This window comes from Trypanosoma rangeli (assembly GCF_003719475.1).
Source record: "Trypanosoma rangeli strain AM80 chromosome Unknown Tra_15.4_contig_00043, whole genome shotgun sequence".
NCBI lineage: Eukaryota > Euglenozoa > Kinetoplastea > Trypanosomatida > Trypanosomatidae > Trypanosoma > Trypanosoma rangeli.
In genome coordinates this window covers 67,029-77,845 of record NW_021705787.1, presented here as the reverse complement: position 1 = coordinate 77,845, position 10,817 = coordinate 67,029, and the positions used below count along the sequence as shown (strand labels likewise).

Genomic DNA, 10,817 nt, shown 5'->3' with positions numbered 1-10,817 from the left:
GTTTGCGTTTGAGTTGTGTGGGTGGGTGGGTTAAACCTCCAGCGGTTGTAACGGTTGGGTGCGATTTTATTATCTTGGGCTGCGCACGGGTGATGCGACCTATACGATGGACTCTGGCGCGTGATCCTTTTGCGGCGCTGGGCCTTGGCCGCAGGGCCACAAAAGCATAGATCAAAACGCGCTATCGCGAGCTCGCGCGTCCTCATCACCCGGATGCTCCCGCTGGCAACAGTGAAAAGATGGAGCAGGTGAACAAAGCGTACAACCTGTTGATAAAGGAGGGTGCGTATGAACGGATGCGTGTGAAGACGCCTGGTGCGAAGGCAGGCAGCGGGACCCGTCGTCCATGTCCGTTTTTCCAGGAGAGTGTGGAGCAACGAGATAAGAAGGAAGCCCCAGAGGAAGGGTTCTCAGAGGAAGAAATAGCCAAAGTGAGTGCGCTGGACCCCTCCACCGAAAGGGTGACGCCTGCTGGAAAGTATATGTATGAAAGCCGTGATGATGGGAGTTGGATGGAGCTAGACAAACCCTTAGTGCGTGTACACCAGCCGAGGTACGCCTCGTACGCAGCGCAGGCAGAGATGTCATAGGAGTTGCGGCGCAGGTCGCTTGCAAAGGAAAAAGAGGAAAATGCAAAGACCATGTTTCAGCGTCTTGTAGATCGATTGAGTGATAGTGCAGATCTTTCGTCGCGAAATTCACTGTTATTGCGATTTTACTTTCTCTTCGCGTTGGTGGTGCTATACTTCACGTATCAGCGTGCATTTGCTTGGGGCAAACGCCGACGGAGTAGGGCCGCTTTCTACGCCTCCGTCGAGCAGAAATGGCATGAGCTTTTGGAGATGTATAACGAAAATCGGGACGGTTTGGAGACTTCTGTTGCTGCTGCTGCCATTCTTTTTCTAGCTGCTAGTCAGAATAAACAGGAAAGCGATCCTTTTGTGCTACCCACGCCTGAAAAACTATTCAGGGAGGTGCGACCGCCTCGAGAACATTTTTACGTGATTTCAGGCGGATAGTATTGCCCCATTTATACAGTGACACACTGAGAGATACACCGAAACATAAATGCATACCAACGTGTATATTTGCTTCTCACAACGCCAGTGCAACTTCATTATTTTCGTTGCTTGGGTGTTATTTTGTGTCTCTCTGCAAGTCCTTTTTAAAAAAAAGTGTTTGCCTTCTATTTTATGCATTTCTATGCTGTTATATATTTATTTACAATATGCGTTCGAAGTCCCTCTTGGGTTTTATTTTGATGTCTCCCTTACGGCAACAGCAAAAAAAAAGGATAAGGTGAGGAATTAGGTGTTACAGGGATAGGGCGGGGAGGCAGCGATTAAGGCGTGGGACTTGGAGCATAACATCTGCTTGTGTTTTGTTTCCTTTTCCGCTTTGAAGAAGTTTTTTTGGCTTTGTTGCAGAGGGGAGCGGGAGCGAGTCTGAAAGTAGTAGTATTGTTGAGTGCAGGCATTCATGCAGGAAGTGCCATCCGGCAATCCGTATTGGAGTGGTGAGGAAGAGGAAATAGAAGCACATGACAGTGGGTGTGACAGCTCTTCTGATGAATCCGAATGGGGAACTGTAACGAGGGCCTTTTGTATCAACGGCATCCTGGAGGAGAGGGGGAAGAAGGAGGAGGGGAGTCTAGAGGATGGAGAGGGGGAGAGGCAGCTCTACCTTCCAGAGCCTGTTATCTCCTTCACGGCGACGCAGAGGCCGGAACTACCACGACTGCCGCCGGAGAGCCTTCCGCCTGGCTGTCATGTGTGGGTAGTGGATGAGGATGACGTTCATCTTTTGTTGCGGGAAAACTGGGATGACTCATACAGCGCGGTCTGTAATGGCAGACTTTGTGGTACCGTAGTTAGACACTCTAATAACGTGACACTTGTTTTATTTTACGATGAGCACCTTGAGATGAGCTACAGCCTGAGTCTTCCGCGTGTTTGTCTGTCGAAGGTTCCAATGAAGGTATACCACCACTCACCAGGTGGGAGCAATCGGCTTTTTGAATCTTGCTTCGGTATTGGAAATCTTGACCCGCGGGCAGGGTGTTTCCGCGAGGAGGCTGCAACTTCGAAGATTAATAGGCAATTTTATGAGTCTCTATCGGTGATGGAAGTTCAGCCGCCGCAAGCTTTGCCCCAGTTGGCTGTGGTGCAGGAAAACCTTAACGAGGGGGCCTACGAAGCAGCATTGACGCTGTTAGACAACTTGCCATCAAATGCAGTCAGTCGAGTAGATGTTTTAGTTTTGCGTTCACGTACAAATGTCTTTCTAGGACGCTATCAAGAGGCGCTCAAGGACGCACTGGGGGCGATTGAAGAAGAACCACGCTGGGTAAGAGGGAACCTCGCGGCTGCCCGGGCCTTTAGTGGACTTTGCAAATTTGAGGAAGCTGCACGTCAAATTAAGCGTGCCAGGTTGCTCCTGCCACACAGTCACGAGCTGCGAAGAATTGAGGAACTTAATGCCTTTATGCTCAATATACAAGTGGAGTTACCAAGTAACGGTTTGAATCTTTATTTGGACGCTCAGTACGCCAAAAAACTTGTCTCATTTCGTATGTTTAACACGAATGAAGTGGTGTTTAGAGGGGATCATGTAATTTTGGCGATGGAGTCAATCTTTGCAACTTCATCCGATAGATGTTGTGTATGTTTGAAACCTGAAGGAAAAATGATGCGTGTTCCCGTTGATTTGGAGGGGAATTCCTCTGAGAAAATGGCGTGTTACTGTAGTGTAGAATGCCAGCAACGGTCATCACTTTTTTTCGTTATGGAACTCGGTCGCCACCGTGTGGCTGTGGAGCGTGCACGGGATCTTATATCTTGTACCCTCGCACAAACAGCCAATCAGGTGCCTTTAGACATGACCTACATGACAACCCGACTTTTCTTGATGATATGTGTCACACATGAAAGACTCGCGTCCAAACGGCGTCCGGCGCGACGTCTCAATGACATTAGTGCTGCTTCCAACTTTTCGTTTGAAGAGAGTTGTCACAGCAGTGGATCGGATAGGACTGGGTATTTGCCGCTCAAAGCTGCGCTTCAGCATTTAGGCGTGTACCCACTTCCAACAGACCAGCTTAGTTCCAGCGCCCGGGAGAAAATGTATGTACTGTATAACACCCTCACCGCCTTCTTCTCGGATAGTGAGAAGCAACTCTACCCACCTGCTCTATTCTACGCATTGTACGAGTACGTGTGCGCGTTTGCTGTTGCTATGCACGTGCGTCAGCCGGACAGTATAATTTATTACCTTCCAAAAATTATGGGGGCAGTCCGTCATGTGGAGGCATCAGAGGCGAACTGTCGTGTTCTCGCCAATGAGACTGGAACCGGCATAGCGCTCGTTGCATCCAGGAATATTTTTCCCGATGAGGCACTTTCAGTTCCTTATTGGAAAAGGTTCAATACGGAGTGAATCACGCTCATGAACGTTTAATCTATGTTGTTTGTTTTTCTCGCTTTGCTCTGAAACACAGCAAGTTTGTACTGACTTATCATATTTTACAAAGTGGGGTTTGTCGGATTACATTTTTGGCTGTTGTTCTTTTAATTTTTTTCTTTCCCTCCCCTCCTGGGTGTGTGTAGCTGTGCGTCTCTGCGTTTTTTTTTTTTGGTTTTGTTTGTACTTTTGGTGTGCTTTTCCAAACAGCGTCACTGTAGTGCTACACGGCGGTGTGTGATTGGTCCTTACAGATTGTTTCCGTTGTTAGTTTGTGGGGAAGCCGGCGGTGTTCGCGGCAGTGTCCGGCATATATTTTTCACCCCCTCCCTTTTTTTCTTTCCATTGTGCTCCAACTGTTCTCCCTTATTTTTTTTAATTACTTTGCATTTACGTGTACGTGTGTGGGGCTCCACAGTCTTGTAAACGGTCTTGGTTGCTTCCCCTTTGATTATATGTGGGTCACAACCAATTCCTTATGCTATGCCTTCAGTATGAGGCGGACGTGCATTTATGCAAGGAAACGCACACGTACGCATCGATGTAGAGAGAGTAAAAAGAATGGGGTGATGTTTGAAAGGATTATTATTATCCTTATTATTATCATTATTATTTTTTGTATGTGGGTGGGTGGGGAGATGTGAATCACTTGTCTTACCTTTTTTACCGGATTTGTTTGGGACCTGTATTTGCAATTTCACTCCCACGCTCTCATAGTTGTCACAGCGGCGGCTAGTGTCACTCTCCCCACCTTCATTATCACTGCTATCTGTAGTGTCGCGTCCGCACCTTTTCTTTCCATCTCCGCATTTCTGCTGGTGTATTATTTTGTGTGTTGCTTTTATATATAGGTGTATTTTTTGTGTGTTTGTCTTCATTTATTTTCTTTTTTCCTTCTTTTTTGCCACTTTACTTCACTTAATTTGGCTCATTTTTCTCTGTCCCACAGTAGGACGCATGCCGTCGTCGTCGCTCTCGCTGTTGCAGTTGCGCGAGAAAGCAGCGCTATTTCCGGTGCTCACACTCTATAGCTGCATAAGCGATGCTGAGGAGAGCAGCAATGGGGCTCGGTACAGCGCCCAGGACAAATTTACGGGATGCATGTACGAGGTGCGTTGTCTTCCTTTGAACGTCTCCTCATCGCAGAGCGACCTTCACAAGTTATTGGCGGTGCAGCAAAAGCGATTAGACGCATTAACTTCGGCCTCTGTGCGAGGAAACGTTTCAGCGTCTGTTTCCCTTCCCATTGATGCATATGTGCAGGAATTGGCGTCTAGCAAGGAGTATTTTGTAGTCTCTGTGTCATCGTTTGGCGGTCTTTCTTTGGGTGATATGATTCGAGCTGGCTGTCGGCTTTTGGAGAATGCTGATTTTAATGAAATCCTTAGCTGTGTAGAGGAATACGCGTGGGAGAGTGTACGATTGCCGCCCCACCGCAATTTGACTTTGAACGCCCTTCTACGTCAGCTCACTGTGCGTTCTGGTGCCGTTGAGAGGGATCATCCCTCCCGTTGGGTGATTGGCGACTGGCAGCTACTCGCGGAGGACGCTGCACCTACGACGCATGAGGAGCTCGTTGGAGATTTGGAATGGTTGTTGTATTCAGCATTTGAAAAACTGGGTGTCTCATGCGACCCGGACGGGAATGTGCTTCGGAGGGACGTTGTAGAAATGCGCATCAACGAGACGATTGAGCGTATTCGAAAGGGAGCTGTGACTGGAGTGGGGCGTAGTCCAAGAGCATCCCACAGCAACACCCACGTGAAAAAGCAAATCCATCAAACAAAGTCTGTGATTGTAAATGGTGATACTACTACTACTACTACTACTACTACTACTACTACGACTACTACTACTGCTGGTATTGATAGTGGAGTTAACGGTAACGGTAGTGACTCGAATGAGTTAGTAGACAAGGTTGCTTTGCATAGGCGGAAACTAAATGAAGAGCAACAATTCCTTCGGAGCTTTCGCAGTGAGGAAGAGAAGAAAGGAAATAGCCGGGGCATGCTTAACCGTGACGAGGAGGAACTGGATGACGTGGAAGTTCCCCGTCGGCGTGTAAAGGTCATGGAGGTGTTTTATCCGAGCAAACTTCTAAGGAACGTCACATTAGAAACAGAGGCGAGCAGGAAACAGTTTGTTGGAAAGAAGGAGGCCATATTGGATGCCGTCACTGAAACAGTATATATAGGTTTGCAGCGTAGTAGGCAAAATCGCCAAATTGAAGATGATGCAGTTCAGATGCGGCGCGGGGCCATTCTTTCCATGTTAATACGATCAGCAACGCTGGCAAACAAACATGCCAAGCCTTCTTTAGTAGACGCAAGAAATACGTCTCCAAGTTCTCAGCCTACTGTACAAGGGGTATCTAGACTTCCAAACGGTTTGCCTTTGACAACAGAAGGGTTCATCCCACACAGTGATGATTGTATGTGTAGTGACACGACGACCTTTTGTAGGAGTCCTTCTCCCGTGGCACTGCAGCCCGATTTACCGAAAAGGGGAATCGGTCCTGTTTTATCGTCCAGTAATCTGGAACGTGAATGTTTTTCTGCAGCAAAACATGAAATGAGTGACGTTAGTGGGGATCAGTTGATGACTAACTTTCCTATGTCAGCGAAGGGAGAAGCGCCTTCATCCTCGCAAAAGGGCACCGTCGGTCCTCAAGCTAGCAGGTACACCATTTGTCGTACCGACCAACACCTACTGTCTCCGCGAAAAGGAGCCTTCAATGGCGTCAATACAACAGAAAGATCCCCATTAGCTGGTACCTTCCCTCAGGGAAGGACACCACGGACAACAAGGAGACGCCAACAAACCGAGAAGGGGAATAAACATAACATTCGTTCAGCACCTCGACGACTCGTGGGAAACTATTCAGTTCCACGTTTAGCAGTGGGAAATACGGTGCTGGGTGGGACGGGTTTTTCCAATACCTTACCAATATCACAAAACAAGAGTGAAGTGTTGGGTGTTTCACAGCCTTTCTGGAGAGGTGAAGATAAATATAGATCGCCTTGTGTAACTACAAGAGGCCTTGGAGGTGCGGGAGGTCTCTCACGGGGTAGTGTTTTTCATGTTAATGGGTCTTTTTTGGGTGCGACAGCGAGACGACGTCATGCTGGTCTTGGTGATAGCCTTGCATGAAGAGATGGAAAAGTCCAAGGTTGAGGTGGGTCTTCTCTAAGGCTTCTGCTTTGTGGTTCTTAGTTTACTTTTTTTGCGTTTATTTCCAGTAATGAGAAATATGGAGGAGCTGTTTTCCCTTCCTGAACTATATGTTTTTTCTTCGGCTTCCTTCATATTTTTCTCACTGTGTGTGTGTTTTTTTTTGTCTTTTTTCTTTGTTTTTTATTTGTATATTTTATTTGTAATGATGAACTATATCTAAGCGGATACGCCACTTTGACCCAGCACGTGCCCACAAGGTGTCCTGGGGATGTGTTGCCGTTGTCGTTGTATTTTATATGAACTTCAGTTCGCTTGTAGAAGGGGGAAAAAAATGCTCAGCACTGATCAATACACTGCACATTAGGCCTTTTGCTTTCGATTGGCTGCCCCAGTCGGAGTTGCAGAGCAGAAAATGAGGTGGCGTAACTCCTGTTGTTGTTATTCCTTTTTATTTTTGTTTTGCACCTTTGTTTATGGTGTGGGAGGTGATTGAATGTACACAAACGGAGAGGCACAAACAACTGGCGATGTTGCAGGGGTGCTAAAGTTTAGCCTGTTGGGCTTTGTTCTTGGTTGTGTGATGGCTGTAGCGGTCGACTGGCTTCTCCACCAATGCCGAGAATGTCTACAGGCAAGTCACATTTTCTCTAGTTTAGCTGCGGGGGAAGGGAAACAGTCATTTACCCAGCTGCAGCAACCACAGCCGCTGCCTTTTACTCCTGAAGTTGGACAGGGGGAGGAGGAAGAGGAGTGGAGTACTGAGGCCGAAGAGGAGGCGGAGGAAGAAGACGAGGGGACCTCTGATTACGACAGCGAGTTGGAGTGCATTGAGGAGCTTCAGCTAAAAATGGTGCTAGTCATCCGACGAGATGTAAGGGATATGACTACTAACGACATCTGCGCACTCTCCGCCGGTGCTGCTGTGAACCTGGTGCAGAAAATACAACGCGATGGGGAGCACAAGGAATGGAAGGTGTGGTATGAGTGGTGGAGACGTGTGGGGTGTGCTAAAATCACGCTTAAATCCCCTGATTACTGCACACTTCGACAGGTCGCACTTGCCGCGGAGGCGCGTGGACTTCCGTGGCATGACACCTTTGCCATGCCCTCGTCCCTGGTCAAGAAAGATAATGATGAACAGATGGGAGTGGTGGTGGCTGTTGGCCCAGCACCGTCTGCGATACTAAACCCCATCACCGGAAAACTGAAATTGCTTTCCTGAGACAACTGTGAGGTCATCTCTCCGGTGGCTGTTGAAACATGGGAACGAACCCGGAAAAAAAAAAAAATGAAACAAAAATATATATGAAAATCAATAATTATTACCTTTTTATTCTTTTCTCTTCTTGGAGAGCGAGGAATTGTTGATGTTGGTTTGCACTATTGTGTTGCAATGTTTCTTCGCTATCATCTTTGTTGCTGTCGCGCTTTTACTGTTGAATTGTTTCTATACTTGATGCGAATTACGTTGTCGATTTGCGTACGGGAAGGTGGCTGTGGGTGGAGTGCGATCAAAGGATGGAGCAAGGCATTCAACATGCCCATTATGAACTGGAGCGCAGTGAGTTAAATCTCCACTTTACGGGCTCAGGGTGTATTGTCCTCGTCGATGGAACGGCATCCGTCTACGGCGCACCTCTTAAGCGGAACGTGCGTTATAATTTTCCTCGGTGTGGCATACCCGTGGCGTCTCCACTGACTTGTCGATTGCATGTGGAAGGGGAATTCACAGCCACAGTTGATTTTCTTAACTCTGCAGTTGACGATATACACGCTGTGTTGGATCTTGCACGGACTGAAGCCACTATGAGCAATGATGCGTCCCGCGACTCCCACGATGAAGCCCCACGAGGACCCCGTGCTCTCATCATTGGGGGTCAAAATACCGGTAAAAGTAGTCTTTGTCGAGCTCTTGCGAACTTGGCAACCTGCGATAAAAAATATGGGGTTGCTCTGGTGGATGCAGATGTCGGCCAGCAGGGCATCGCTTGTCCTGGGAGTATTGCCACTGCATTTATCGAAAATTACATACCCGTAGATGATGGATTCAACACAATGATGCCCTTAACCTTTTTCTTTGGAGATAAAATTGTTAATGCATCTTCCCGAAAACGTTATTTGGACATATGTGCCTTTGCCGCGCAGGCCATTGATTCAGTCTGTATGTCGAAACCTCAGTACGCAACAGGTGGAGTCATAGTGAATACAATGGGTTGGACGACAGGCATTGGGCGAGACGTCCTATTCGAACTGGTTTCGGTGTTCTCCATCACACATGTGGTCGTGTGCGGTTTTGAGGAGGATCTCGCGGAGGAAGTACGAAAGACTGCCGTGGGCCGTAGCATTACACTCCTCAGGTATCCAAAGCAGCCGCACATATTTGAGCGCGGGCCATCAGAACTCAGTGAATCACGCACGAAGCAGTTGGTAACGTATTTTAAAGGCACACTAAGAACGCCCTTGTCACCCTACCGCGGTGTTGCCTTTGTAAAGGACGTGCAGTTTGTGAATGCGTTGACCCTGGAGGTGCTTTCTTGGCAAGAGGTGGCGCCGTTGAGTTTGGTTGCTGTTTCATGGTCCGATTCTCTTGAGTCTGTGGATGAGGCTAACATTGCTGGTTTTATAGTCCCACTAGAGATTGGAAGGAAGTTTTTTTCATTTCTTTCTCCTGCGTCTGGAAGTCTTCCAAAGCCATTCTTGTTAGTATCACCCACCATTAAACTTCCATCGTCGAAGGTACCGCCGTTCAGTGCCTCTTGATGAAATCTATTTGGTCATTAACCGTCTAATTCTTGATGTGGGGCCCAGAATCCAAAGAATCCAAAAAAAAAAAAAAGGACTGTGAAGGGGTGAGAGATGGTCGTGTATGTGTCTGTTTTGCTTAAATGATTTTTTTTTCCCGTGTTTTCTTGCTGCTGTATCAACGATGGAACTATGACTTTTTAAAAATCTCTTTACTTTACTCGTTGATGCGTTTCCTCCTCCGCAGTGGAGGTTGCAGTAATAAGCCAAAGAAAAGAGGGTCGGTACGGGACTCTTTACGACCGATATTCGTGTGTCTGTGTGCTGCTGTTGTAGCTCTTGGGGTGTTGTGAGAGCCAAGGAGTAAAGTAGATGAGATGGAGTTTCTTACCCCCATCAATCCATGGGTAGAGACAGTGCGACTCTTGTCTGGGTCTGTCATGCGTCTTTGTTTGTATTCAGCGGCGTACTATGTGGGTTGTGGGGTCTTTTCAAAGTATGTGCTTCGCAGAAAAGGCTCTCTCGCGATGTGGGAACAGGAATCATTGCCGTATGTGGTATCGCTGGGAATGGAAATAGGCGTTTCTGTGATTATCTGTCCCGTACGCTACCTCGCCGCCGTGACGACACCACGCTTCATTTTGGACTACACCATGACAGGGTGGTCCGATACGCTCTCTCTGCTGGACCAATTTTCAGCTGGCAACTTTGCCGCCTACGCCATGTATGCCTTTTCATCGGACTCGGGCTGGAACCTGGACTTCTTTGCCTGGCAGGTGCCGTCTGTCATTCTCACGCTCATGAAGTTGTACTACCGGAGGAAAAAACTTGGGAGTGAAAGATGTCGCACGAAACGCGTTCTCGCAACAATTCCGCTTCAGATGCTACTGCGGGCGTACATTGCTGGGTTTTCCGTGATGATCCCCGAGAACTCTGCCGAGGCAGTGTCGGCTGTTGTGGTCACAGTGGTGGAATCCATGATGACATCTTACCTGGCGCGGCAGACATGGCCGTTTGCTGATCAGCCAGACTCGCCCCAAACGGATTCCTCGAGGAGTTCTGATAACTGCGACGCGTGCAGCGACGATGCCCATCAGAAAAAAAATGGGGCGTCCTGACGCCGTCGTGTTACCGCTCATTGACTGTTCTAAAAAAAAAAAAACATTGGTAAGGTGGGATGGATACGAGCCTGCATAAGCACACACACGCACAAACACACGTGTGTTTGTGTGTCTGTCGTGTGTGTAGCCTCTTGGAGGGAAATGGAGTGTATCGAGACGACGACCTAATGATTAAGAAACCAATCCGGATATAAATGAGGGACGCACAGGAAAGGCGGACGCGATGAGATGGGAACAAAAGGAACTGTGGAAGAAGCGATGATATTTGAGGTTAGAAATGAGGAGGAAGTGGGGGGATCAATCAAAGACAAAAAAAACAAA

At 47.8% G+C, this 10,817-nt stretch overlaps 7 protein-coding genes across 7 annotated transcripts, besides 4 other annotated features; all 7 read left to right on the top strand.

Moving 5' to 3' along the window:
• Positions 1 to 239: 239 nt before the first annotated feature.
• Positions 240 to 590, top strand: TraAM80_02009 (DNA-J protein; the record flags this gene model as incomplete). The annotated part of the gene is made up of 1 exon (XM_029379029.1): positions 240 to 590. One exon carries the CDS (start codon positions 240 to 242, stop codon positions 588 to 590), a length of 351 nt encoding a protein of 116 aa, XP_029241158.1.
• Positions 591 to 641: 51 nt separating this feature from the next.
• TraAM80_02008 (DNA-J protein) lies at positions 642 to 1,019 on the top strand (the record flags this gene model as incomplete). Its single annotated transcript, XM_029379028.1, has 1 exon — positions 642 to 1,019. One exon carries the CDS (start codon positions 642 to 644, stop codon positions 1,017 to 1,019), a length of 378 nt encoding a protein of 125 aa, XP_029241157.1.
• A 460-nt stretch (positions 1,020 to 1,479) lies between these two features.
• On the top strand, positions 1,480 to 3,435 carry TraAM80_02007 (uncharacterized protein; the record flags this gene model as incomplete). Its single annotated transcript, XM_029379027.1, has 1 exon — positions 1,480 to 3,435. The coding sequence occupies one exon, from the start codon at positions 1,480 to 1,482 to the stop codon at positions 3,433 to 3,435; it is 1,956 nt and encodes a 651-aa protein (XP_029241156.1).
• A 605-nt stretch (positions 3,436 to 4,040) lies between these two features.
• Positions 4,041 to 4,076: a microsatellite.
• Positions 4,077 to 4,416: 340 nt separating this feature from the next.
• On the top strand, positions 4,417 to 6,609 carry TraAM80_02006 (uncharacterized protein; the record flags this gene model as incomplete). Its single annotated transcript, XM_029379026.1, has 1 exon — positions 4,417 to 6,609. The coding sequence occupies one exon, from the start codon at positions 4,417 to 4,419 to the stop codon at positions 6,607 to 6,609; it is 2,193 nt and encodes a 730-aa protein (XP_029241155.1).
• A 177-nt stretch (positions 6,610 to 6,786) lies between these two features.
• Positions 6,787 to 6,832: a sequence feature (A-rich).
• Positions 6,833 to 7,126: 294 nt separating this feature from the next.
• On the top strand, positions 7,127 to 7,855 carry TraAM80_02005 (peptidyl-tRNA hydrolase, PTH2 family; the record flags this gene model as incomplete). Its single annotated transcript, XM_029379025.1, has 1 exon — positions 7,127 to 7,855. The coding sequence occupies one exon, from the start codon at positions 7,127 to 7,129 to the stop codon at positions 7,853 to 7,855; it is 729 nt and encodes a 242-aa protein (XP_029241154.1).
• A 54-nt stretch (positions 7,856 to 7,909) lies between these two features.
• Positions 7,910 to 7,933: a microsatellite.
• A 218-nt stretch (positions 7,934 to 8,151) lies between these two features.
• TraAM80_02004 (putative pre-mRNA cleavage complex II Clp1 protein) lies at positions 8,152 to 9,393 on the top strand (the record flags this gene model as incomplete). The annotated part of the gene is made up of 1 exon (XM_029379024.1): positions 8,152 to 9,393. The coding sequence occupies one exon, from the start codon at positions 8,152 to 8,154 to the stop codon at positions 9,391 to 9,393; it is 1,242 nt and encodes a 413-aa protein (XP_029241153.1).
• A 359-nt stretch (positions 9,394 to 9,752) lies between these two features.
• On the top strand, positions 9,753 to 10,493 carry TraAM80_02003 (uncharacterized protein; the record flags this gene model as incomplete). The annotated part of the gene is made up of 1 exon (XM_029379023.1): positions 9,753 to 10,493. One exon carries the CDS (start codon positions 9,753 to 9,755, stop codon positions 10,491 to 10,493), a length of 741 nt encoding a protein of 246 aa, XP_029241152.1.
• A 101-nt stretch (positions 10,494 to 10,594) lies between these two features.
• Positions 10,595 to 10,621: a microsatellite.
• Between the last annotated feature and the right edge of the window lie 196 nt (positions 10,622 to 10,817).